At 48.2% G+C, this 12,107-nt stretch overlaps 1 protein-coding gene across 1 annotated transcript in view; it reads right to left on the bottom strand.

Moving 5' to 3' along the window:
- GPAT2 (glycerol-3-phosphate acyltransferase 2, mitochondrial) overlaps positions 1 to 12,107 on the bottom strand; it is a 2,680,481-nt gene that overhangs the window by 356,097 nt on the left and 2,312,277 nt on the right. Inside the window, exon 17 of the mRNA XM_069619102.1 lies at positions 10,079 to 10,156. Within this exon, the coding sequence (XP_069475203.1) occupies positions 10,079 to 10,156 (78 nt within the window). The remainder of the gene's footprint in view (positions 1 to 10,078; positions 10,157 to 12,107) is intronic.

The following is a 12,107-nucleotide window of genomic DNA, read 5'->3' as shown; positions in this document are numbered from 1 at the left end:
TCTTATTACATCATTTTGAGACGAATACTGGTAGTGTTGACTCGGCGGGTACACTATGGGAAGTTTTTAAGGTGGTGATGCGGGGGGCAGCCATAGCTAAATCAAAGGGCCTGCAAGGTGGGGTTCTGGCTGACCTACAAAGAGTTGAAGATGAACTAGAAAGAACATTAGAAAATGGCAGTGTGGACACGGAGCTAGTACTTAAACTACAGCAGCAATGTGCGGAACACTGGGAAAGGCTCTGTAACCTCAATTATAAAAAGTATGTAGAAAGACAGCATGCAGGAGGAGATAAAACGGGTAGGCTTTTAGCATGGCTGTACAAGAGCGAAACCCCTAGACCCCCGATTAGGACAATAACTAGAGAAGATGGCGATGTAGTAGACACTCAAGAAGGAGTCAACAAGGAATTTGCGGATTATTATAGGGTGCTATGCGGGGACAAGGAGGGGGGTAGTCAAGAGGAGATAACCGAAACACTAGAAGTTATAGGACTACCCAAGATAGGTGATGAGGAAAGAGAAGAGCTTGATGCACCAATTACCTTGGAGGAGTTCGAGGAGGTTGTGAGGCAGTTGCCCACCAGTAAGACCCCAGGAGCAGACGGGTTCCCTAGCGAATTCTATAAAGTATATAGAGAAGTAGTGCTCCCCCCAATGCTAGACATGCTTAACGAAGCGTTTGAGATGGGAAGGTTGCCGGAGTCACTCAGAGAAGCGATTATAATACCGCTCCCTAAACCAAACAAACCGGGGTATAGCTGTAGCTCCTACAGGCCTTTGTCAATGCTGAACCAGGACAGCAAGATACTGACGGCTGTCCTGGCAAACAGATTGCAGAGAGTAATTAGCAAATTAATCCACCCACACCAGACGGGCTATGTCCCGAATAGGAATATAACCCATAATCATAGACGACTCCACCGGGTGATCGAATGGGCGGATAGGAATGAAGGCAAAATGGCTATTGTATCCCTAGACGCAGTAAAAGCTTTTGACTCCGTTAAGTGGCCATGGCTGCTGGCGGCCCTGGGAGGTTACGGAGTAGGGCCGGGTTATATCAGGTGGGCGAAAATGCTAAACAGCGAGCTGCTAGCCAGAGTTCGAACGGGATCAGTGATATCTGAGAGATGGCAGCTTAGTAGAGGCACCAGGCAGGGGTGCCCCTGGTCCCCGATGCTTTACATTCTAGCCCTGGAGCCCCTAGCGATATACCTCAGGCAACAATACGATACGATAGGTATTGATGTTGGGGGGGAGCGGCATCTAATATCCCTATATGCGGATGATTGATTACTATACTTGAAATACCCGGAAGTGAATCTTCAATATATCCTTGAAGTGATGGAGAAGTACGCGGGGTTGTCCGGCATAGCGGTAAATTCTCAAAAACCTAGTATATTCCCGCTAGGTAGCTATAAGGGGACCCCGGAGGAAAGGTTGCTGGTGTTACAGATACCATGGGTGATTGGTTCTTTCCGTTACCTTGGCATAGATGTGTATCACACTGCAGAAGAGGAACATAAGCACAACACCGAGATAGCTGTTGAGAAAATCTGGAAATGCATGAAGTTTTGGGAGAAGTTGCCCCTAGCTATGATGGGACGGGGGCAATGCTTAAGATGGTGGTCCTACCTAGGCTTTTACATTATTTTAGTAATATCCCACATATGATACCCAAGAAGTTCTTCGCTAAACTGAATAGTGTGTGCAGGGACTTCCTATGGCATGGTACCCGGAATAGAGTAGCGCTATGGAAGTTGCAGAACTTCTACGAAAAGGGGGTATCAAGCTGCCCAATTTTGAGGTCTACTATGTAGCAAGTCAATTACAATATGTGGCCAATTGGCTCTCCGACGAAGCGACCCCTGAACATACGTTGTTTGGGCGGGTTTGTACCCCATTTTACTTAAGGGAAATGATATGGTTGCCTGAGTCAGATATGAAGGAGCGCCCTAGGATGATGATGATGTTGGGGTGGAAAATGTGACGTCGAGCGTGTCGGATGATGGAGGACCCATTCCCGTGCTCCCCGCAAGTACCGCTGGTCGCTTTAGCAGGAGGGGACAAGATGCTGAGGGTGATTATCAGAACCTACTGGGAATCGGTGGGGCTGGTAACGTTAGGGGACATCTGGCAAGAGGGGACCATTAGAGATTTTGAAGAACTTGGGGAGGAGGTGGGATTACATACTGGCCAATATGTTACATACCATAGGATGGTTCAGAAAATTCGGAAAACGTGGCCTGAAACAGTGTTAGCAGAGGAACCAGATGCTAAAGTGGGGGCAATATATGACATATCGAAAGGGGGGCATGAGATTTCTAGATTGTATGAGATGATGATGACCAAGGTGGGGAAGGAATTGACACATATGAGACTTGATTGGGAGGAGGAGGTGGGGGGGCCCAATGGGAGATGGGATGTGGGAGCGCGCCCTGGGATATCACAAGAAAGTGTCAAGAAATGCCAGACTTAAACAAATACAGCTGTACATAACGCATAGAGCATACATGACCCCTCTGAGGATATCCAAGTTCCGAAACGCTGGGCGACAGGCGTGCCCTAAGTGCGACATGGAAAACGCTGACATGACACACATGTTTTGGTCATGCCCAGTAATCGAATTTTTCTGGGGTGAAGTGGCACACAAATTAGCGACTAAGGGGGTCACGCTCGTCATAGATACGGCCTGGGCTTGCTTGCTGGGAGGGTTCCCCAGACCACGGAAACTTAAACATGTTGAGCAACTGAGAGACTTGGCATACATGCTAGCAAAACGGAGGATCGCCATGGGATGGAAGAAGTGCCACAAGCCACGGGTGGAGGTATGGTGGAAGGAATTACAGAAATGGGCGGAGGCCTTTACGTTAGTCTGGCAGGAGGCGAGCAACATGAGTGGGGAGGAAGAAGTGGGTACCCTGATGACATGGAAATTATTAATAGAGGAACTGTTTGGATCTATATCGGACCCGACGGAATCCGAGGATAGTGAGACCCAGCCACATGTAGCAGATACTGAATGCGAAGTACAAATAGGCTAATAATGGAGGGTGGGACTTGGGGAGCAGTGGCAAAATGGAAATTCAAATGGTGTTTAATGGAATTGTTGTAAACTGCACTGCATGTTGGGTTTGTTTGTATTGTTGTTTGGTTTGAATAAAATTAATAAAAATTAAAAAAAAAGAAAACATTCTTTGTTGAACTTTTGTCTTGCGAGGGAGAAGCCTTCCTTGATTGCACAAAAGACTTTTGGTTGCAGAGAGCCGATATATGAACTAGAACCGTGCCCTTGTGCTTAGCCGAACTGAAGTGTGTTCCAAACCCAAGTGTGCCGCCTTGACCAGTGGTAAAAACGTGGGGAAGGGGAACCAACTATCCAGTCATCCTGACATATTGTTTCATGGCACACTTTTTGTTATCTACATCAATTCCCACACTGTCTACTGTTTAGAGGTAGGGATTGGCAATAGTTTGTTTTAGTATAGGCCCTTTTATTTTGACGAAGACACTACTAGGACTGCGTTATCTTTATTTTGACGGCGTAGCTTGTTCCCATCCTTAGATTTACATTTAGATAGGCGTTTTTCCAACCACCTTGAAGTTCAATAAACACCCTTGAACTGTAAGCACTTGTGTCTGTCTTCACTGTTTTATACCATACCTTCCTTACAGACCCCTCCCAGTCAGGGAACTTCCCGGGAAGGAGTCCTCTTTCTGAAGTACATTAGAAAATAGAGGTTCACTTAACATTTCCTTGGACTTCCTGTGAGCGAATTTCTTAAAATGTTCTGGAGGAGACCTTGAAAAGATCTCCCTACACCTGGCTAGTCCGTTCTTCGGCGAAACCGGTGTAAGCGCATTGCATGCAGCACACAAATCCCACTGGTATTGCAGGCCGAAACACTCTAAAAAGAGTGAATGGGCATCTGACACAGGAAAAGGCCGGCTGCACGACACACACCTACTGAACCAGGAGGAACCCGCCATGCGCTAGGGGACGTAGAAGGTCATGTAGTGTAATTGAGAGTTGAATAAAACACAGCGGGAAGGTGTGGAAGGTGAGTGTGCAGCAAAACAAAACAGCGCTGCTGCTGAGTAGATGCCGGTTCCCATCAAGTGGAAAAAGGGACTAGGTATGGCGCTGTGGGGCAGGGTCGGAGTCCGTCTACCCTTGCATCTACGCACACGCATACATAAATTCCCGTAAAGGAGAAGTGCAATGCTTTCTGCGGGACACACACACACACACACACACACACACACACACACTTCATTCAAACAACTCCTTGCATGCACGCATTCATAAAAACAAGCACACTAACCTACACCTACACAAACATATATACACACATGCGTACACTTTTAGAAAACAAATTACACTTAGCTTACCTGTAGCCTTGTAACCATTATACATGCCCGCACCAAGACGGAAGAGGACCGGATGGCCCTCCTCTCTGTAACGTGAATACACGCGATAGTGGAAGGGCTGGAATCGGGAGGATGGCAAAGCTATCTAGGGCACCCATTGTGCCACTCATTGCCAGCTCTGGTAGAAGTACAGTAATCCAAAGGCCCATTATACAGATTCCAGGCACAGGGTTCTGAGGCACTAGGATTGCAGGGGCCCTGCTCCAAGTCCACCAGGGTACGAGCACAGTCCGGATGATGGGGGGAGGGGGGAGTGCCCCGCTGCCGCCCACCACGCTGGGGGCTATCCTCAATGCTAAAGCTGTCTGTAACCACGCCGTGATACCCCAGGGTCTGGGCATGTAACAAATAAAAATAAATAAAATAAAAGTACACAATGGGTGCTTCTCAGCCCCCCGCGACTCGTGCCAATGGGTCAGGAGGCGCTGAAGGGGAGCCACAAGACTCCCAAACCACGCCTGTGACATAATGGGAGCCAAAGGGGAATCCAGATCCTCAATGGAGGAAAAAATAGACGGCCTCTCAACAGAAGTGACCTTCCTTAGACAAGACATGTGAAACATGGCCTTGAGGGTCGGGGAGGCAGAGCAGCGCACCTCAGAGTCGGAGGACGCCATTAAGAAATGGAAAAACAACTGTCGGTGGTCACCCAGAAGCTCACACAACTCGAAAACAGGGCAGAAGACAGTGAGGGAAGAGATAAGCGAAACAACTTTCACATACTCAGTGTGCCAGAAAAGGAAGAGGCACCCAGTATGGAGCTCTTCTTGGAACAATGGCTAATGGAACTCTTCGCCCCAAGGAAAATGTCCAAATTCTTCTCGGTGGAAACAGCACATAGGATGCAAGCAGGTCACCCCATTCCCGGGGCACCCCCTGCATTACAATTGCATGCCTGCTGAACTAGAGAGACCAGGACGCCCTGCTACAAATGGTGCGGGCTACCGGATTGTTTTCTTTCCCCAGACTATACCAGGGAGGTCCAGGGAGCACGCCAATCCTTTGAATCTGTCAAGAGGAAGACGCATTCACTCGGCATGAAATATGTGCTCTTCTTGCCGGCGCAACTTAAAGTCTATCACGAGGGAACAGTGTACCTCTTCAACAATCCGAAGGAGGCATGGTCGTTGCTTGAAACGAACGTCCTCTCACTGCCAGAACATTAGCTACCGAAAGGGCGATGCAGAAAAGAACCAGACCCGGGTCACTCTCCAACATTGTTCGACTTGCAATCAATGGAGCTAGCAGCACATCTGGAACCTACGCCCGGGGCAGAGGGCAACGGATGACTTGGCGCCTACAGACGCCGGACAACATTCTTGCAGGATGTGTAGGGGGAAGCGACTATAGCGGCTACAGATCGGAAGCAGAAGCTTGCATGGACAGCCTCTGCGGGTACCCAGCAAATGGACGACACAGTCCTTTCGCACCCAGTTGGTGCACAGTTAGGGCTACAGGTGCTTCAAGTTTGGGAGGAGTACAGTGAGGGAAGGGGGCATAGTTGGGCAACCGTTGTTGGCCAGAACATTGTTGTGGTTGGGTTTACAATGTACGCAGCGCACAAGGGCACCCGAACAGGGCACCCAAAAAGGGGCTGTCATGTGGAGGAGAGGGTCAATGGGCGCAGGGACAGGAAAGAAAGGAGGGGCACTACCTGGGCTGCAGCAGAGTTCCCTTGAGATGATGGCTCATGATGGGAAAGTCACAGTGATGACCTGGAACGTAAATGGGCTGTTTTCTGGGATCAAGAGAACGTTAGTCCTACAGTTTCTTAACAGGCTCTCCCCCGATATCGTGTTCCTCACAGAGACCCATCTAGCAGGAACGGAATGCAAATTCTTTCTCAGATCCAACTTTAAGGTGGCTTTCCACACAGGCTTCGCTAGAGGGTCCAGGGGAACGCTTACACTACTGCACAAGAGGGTCCCATTTCAGCTAGCAGAGGAGAGGTCCGACCCCAGGGGGTGCTATATCCTGGCAAAGGGAAAGTTGTGGGGTAACACTCTGGGAATGGTAGCGGTTTACACCACCCCTCTGCGGACCCGCAGAGACTCACGCTTCAATGCTATGCTGACACCTGGATATTAGCGTGGGATTTCAATGAGGTGATGGACCGGGGACTGGACAGATCATATGTGGGCACCAGGAACCCGCAGCCTGTAACAAATTGAGCTCATTTACGGAAGCTCTGGGGTGGGTGGACGCATGGAGATGGATGCATCCTACCGAACGGGGCTACTCCTTTTTTCCGGGGTGCATACATCAATGTCACAAATTGATTCTTTTTTCGTCCCAGCGAACATGATACACCGGATGCTGTCTGCAAAATACCTGGCCAGAGGGATATCAAATCATTCCCCCCTAGTTATGGAGCTAAAGAATGGGAGGGCAAAGTCCAAAGGGAGCTGGTGCCTCAATACCTATTATCTAGGGGACCTCGAATTTGTGGAAGGCCTAGCAGCAAAGGCCGAGGAATATTTTGAAATAAATACGGGGACGGTTGACAGCCCAGTCACACTCTGGGAAGGATACAAGACCACGCTGAGGGGGGGAGGCCCTTTCAATGGTGGGGTGTAAGAATAGGCAGCATACGGCTGAGTGGGAAAATGCAGAGAGGGCAGTGCAACAGGCGGAGGTGGCGTTTCTCTCCTCCGGGACGCAAGAGGCCAAGCGGACGCTAGTTACGGCACAAGAAATGCTGTGCAAAAGGCACTAGACAACGCCAAAGAAGCGCACTCGGCCAGACAAAGCAAAACTGGGGACAAAGGGGGTAAAATGCTGGCCTGGTTAGAAAGGAGGGATGGAGGAGCTGGGCAGGTGCGCGCCCCATGGGGAGGAAATTACCACGGACACGACATAGCGGTATTATGAGGCGCTATACAGTGTGGGGACGGAGGACCAAGAGGCATGGGACCCGGATGTATTGAGCCGGGTGCCTATCCTGTGGCTCTCTGCCCAACAAGCCTTTGGACTGGAAGCAGACGTCTCGGAGGAGGAGATCTCTGCAGCAGTCGCACAACTGCAGAATGGGAAGGCACCAGGGCCCAATGGGTTTCCACTAGAGATATGGAAGCAGCTGGGGGAGAAGGTGTGGGGCCCTCTGCATCGCCTCTTTCTACAATGTAAAAAAGATGGTCATCTGCCGCCTGACCTCAGAAGGGCTAGCATAGTGGTCCTCCCGAAGCCTGGCAAATCCCCGGAACATTGTTCCTCCTGTAGGCCAATATCCCTAATAAATGGGGAGGCTAAGATCCTGGCCCGAGTACTGGCCAATCGCCTAATTCGGCTGATACACCCGGACCAGTGCGGGTTCATGCCCTCCAAATCTAAGTAAATGAATCTACGCTGCACACAGCTCCCTACTGGCATAGCAACCAAAATACCTGATGCATTGGCACTCCTTGCCATAGACTTTTGAGAAGGTGCTTGATTCTGCGCTTTGGGAAATAGTGCGGCGCATCGGATTTGGCGAAAACTTCCTCGCATGGGTCGGGCTATTATATACCTCCCTTGAAGCTGTGCTAAGAGTAAACTGGGTCACCTCTCGGACCTTCAGGGATGCCCCTTTTCGCCGCTGCTATTCATTCTCGCAATAGAATCCCTAGCAATACAACTCGGGGAAAGCCCAAACAAGGGGGGTGGATTCAAATGACCCTGGGGGCGAGAAGACAGGGTCTCGCTTTACATTAATGACCTCTTAATATATATGAGCAACCCCAAGGCCTTGTGCCCGATCGTGATGGGAATACTACAGGAATACCAAAGCTTTAGCAGTCTCAAAATAAACTGGCAAACATCTGTCCTTTTCCCAATGCAGGGAGGGATAACATGGTTTCCCCAGGAATGCCGATACACGATAGCAGAAACGGGCTTCAAATACCTAGGATTCCACCTTAGCTCATGCTTAGCGGACTATATCCGTCGCAATTTAACCACTGTAATGAACACATTTGCACAAGATATTACCCATTGGCAATCCATCCCACTAACCTTACTGAGCAAGGCCGCTCTGTTTAAGATGCTGACACGGCCCACATTTTTATATGCCCTACAGAACGCCCCACTCCTGATTCCAAAGAAGGTTTTTGTGGAAATCGAAGGGGCTCCTATGGGGGGGCGGAACAACCGTGGGTGGCACTGAAGACGCTACAGCGATCAGTGTGGGAAGGAGGAATAGGCTTGCCCAACCTGTGCAGACATTACTGGGCAGCCCAGCTAGGGACAGTAAATGACTGGCTACACGAGGACCAATCACTCCCGCACATTGCTGTGAAGCGGAAAAGGTTGAAAGGCCAGACACCCAGGCACGCCCTATATGGGGGGGGGGGGAGCGATACATGAGGACCCCACCTGGGCCAATGAGACATACGTGACAAGTGTGGGCAGAGGCTTGCCAGGATATGGGGTGGGGCCGAAAGCCGACTCTTGACCAGTCCATATGGTACAACACGTACCTTGGGGAGCCGTTGAAGATAGGGTATTTTGAGAGCTGGGCGGTGAGCAGAATAGACACCTTGGCGGACATCACCCAAGATGAACGCCTCAGGCCGTTTGAGGAACTCCAGGGGCAAGATGGCCTATCAACAGGGGAGGGATTTCGGTATATGCAAGTATCTCATGCCAAACAAAGCCCAATTCCCCTCCCTGGGAGAAGTTCCAAGTAGTTCCCCACTCGAGGTTAACCTATTTACAGCGGAAATCTCTGCTAATGGTACGTCCACTTTATACCAAGTGCTTACCGCATTCGGGCTGCAGAACTTACCAGCCTGTGAGAAAAGTAGGGGCCGAATCTGGGAAGGATGGAAGCGTACAAATGGGTGGAGGCCTTGATGTTCCAGAGGGAGGTGGGAATGGCGGCACGGCTGTGGCTAATACAATTTAAAATCCTTCATAGGGTATACTATTCCCGCACAATGCTCACCAGATGGGGTAAGATAGACAGTGATGCATGCCTCAGATGTGGTAGGGAAAGAGGTACGTTTTATCACACACTTTGGGAATGTGCACAAATCAGAATCTTCTGGGCTAAATGCACACAAAAATTGTCCACTGTGATGGGGACCCGGCTTCCCTTGGAGCCGAAACTGGCATTGCTTGGAATATCGGAGGAAACAGACTCCATGAAATCTGAGAAAACTTTCCTGCCACAGGGTTGTTTCTTCTGTACTGCTCTTCTGTGTCAGAGGCACACAAGTTAGGACAGATCCAGAAAGATTGTTTAATTTCATTCTGTAGCTGAGGCGGTCTAGGTGCCAAAGGGTTCTTCTTGTGTATTGTTTGTGGTTGTATCTTTAGGGGCCTTAACCCATGTGATAATTATAATGCTGTGAATGTGTGTTGCTTTGTGCCATCATGTAATTGTCACAAGTTGAAAACAGATATGTTGTGGAAACCCTGCCTTTCTGCTTTTTGGCACAGCAAATAAGCTCCTCAAACTGGATTTTAAGGGTCGTCCTGGAAGGCCGGCTACAGGGTGACTAAATGGGATCATTGCTGAATGCAGGGACCCATTGATCAATGGGTCTTCATTGTACCCACCACTCCAAGGTGCATAAATCTGCAGCCAACATCTAACCCTTCACCCAAAACCCGCATGTACATTCCAGCTCTGCAAATAGCACCTCACTTATCTATAGTACCCCACTCACCTCCTCTGCCAGAAGCAGGCCACAGTGGATCAGCTTGTCCAGAACATCCTGGCAATAACAGTACGAAGACAAGCACGGCTGGAAGAAAAGACAAGACTTAGGAACTGTAACTAATCGAAGGCCAAAAAGGTAGGCATTTACAACACAAGCGTAGATGCAAGCAAAGAGAAGCATGGGGGTGGGGGGAGAGGTACACATGCAGATACATAGAGAAACCCAGCGGGGGGCCTGTAGGGGGCAGAGGGGCAAAACCCAAGTGGTCAATCTGGAAGACCAAAATATGAAGAGGTGGAGAAAGATTAACAGTGTGGTACAATCTGCATATGAAGCCAGAACAAGGCAGGAAACAAGGAACAACAAAACAGGAACTGAGAAAGATAAAAATAGGCGTGTCAGAGTAAGCCAATGAGACAAGGGTAAATATTTTGAACCAAATCCCTTTGACTTGCTCCTTGATCTTTTGACTAGGAGCACTATTCAAGTTAACATGTTACTTTTTTAAATATCTTTTCAGAGAAACCATCTCTATCCTACCCTTTAGAAGATTAATGTAATCCAGCATCATAAGGTAGAAATCCTTCCAGATAGGTGATATTAGTTTAGAACCCACCTTACTTCTTTCTCCACTGAATTTGTATTTACATACTTTTGCTTATATTTGCTAATTGAGGATAATGGAAGGATGATTGTCACTCGCTACATGTTACTACGATAGAGAATATCTCTTTATATCTCTTGAACCAGAAGGTAAAGCAACTTAGCACATTTTATTAATAAATATAACTTTCACAACTTTGTGGAAAATAATTCTGTAAATAGTTGATTTACAGTCATTTTTTCTTAATTGATTTGTCATCATTGAAACTGCTCCTGAAGAAGGGACATCAAAGTCACAAACATAAATACGTTTTCTGGATGAAGAAGATGTTGATTTGATATTTTCATTGCATTTCTCTTACTTACATGTCTCTACAGATGGGATTTATTGAATATCATAACAGTTCATGAACTGCTCAGATGAATCTTTTTTAACTAGTTAACTTGAAAGTGGATTATTTACTATTATTCTACTGTTTGGCTTGTTTTAGCCGTTGTGTGCAGGGGACGGGAGTGTCCTAACAATTAGGGTACTTTTCACTTTCAATGGGACATGGTTGTCAATTACCCACACGACAGGGGAAATATGTTTTAATGTTTTATTTAAATGATGATATATGGCGCTGTGAGTCTTGGGCTGGTCCCTATACGCTGGCCCTCAACCCTGAAGGGGGCTCCCAACTCCCAAACTCAAGCTCCTTACTCCGAAAAGACTTAATGTAAGATTGGTTTGCTATAGACGGAGTACACCTCGTGTCTAAACTTGCTCTACTGGCTGGATGACTAAAGGCCGTAGCTTTATCTATCCCTCTCTGTTGGGGACTTATAACATGATCTAACTAGGAGTAGTCTGATCATCTTGCTGTGGCCTTCCTCTCTCTCGAGATGGCCTTGCAATTCCTATTCTTACTCTTCGCTAAACTCCTCCTCTCTACTCATCTTCTGGCCCTTAGTCCTCTTCAACTCTCACTCCTTTTATATCTAGTCTCCTGCTCCTGATCTTACCACTTCCATCTCTACTCTTCCCCCACTCCTGATCTTACTCTGCATCTAACTCCTTCCATCTGTACTCCCCTCCCCTCTGCTCTGCTCTGACTCTGCCTCTCACTTCTCCTATGACTTCTCTCCTTCCTTGTGATCTTACTCTGCCTCCCACTCTTCCTGGTCTCCTATCCTACTCTCGCCTGACCTTACGTTTCTTTTACTCTTTCTCATATTCACTCACTCACACACAGACATACAACAAAACTGAAAGACTCTCTCAATCCCAACATCTTACCTTCACTCTCCAAACATGCCAGTACACTCCTCCACCTACTGCATACTCTTCTCTTTACTCTTGTCCTCTGGCACCTCCTCCAACCTCACCCGAACATCTTTCACTGAAGAATGACTTCCTTGAGCTTTTATAAACCTCCATTTCCTGTCTAGA

The sequence above is a fragment of the Ambystoma mexicanum genome, chromosome 10 (genome assembly GCF_040938575.1).
Source record: "Ambystoma mexicanum isolate Mex_15411 chromosome 10, UKY_AmexF1_1, whole genome shotgun sequence".
Classification (NCBI taxonomy): Eukaryota; Metazoa; Chordata; class Amphibia; order Caudata; family Ambystomatidae; genus Ambystoma; species Ambystoma mexicanum.
Note: the sequence above shows the minus strand (reverse complement) of the source record. Positions and strands in the feature narration are given on the sequence as shown.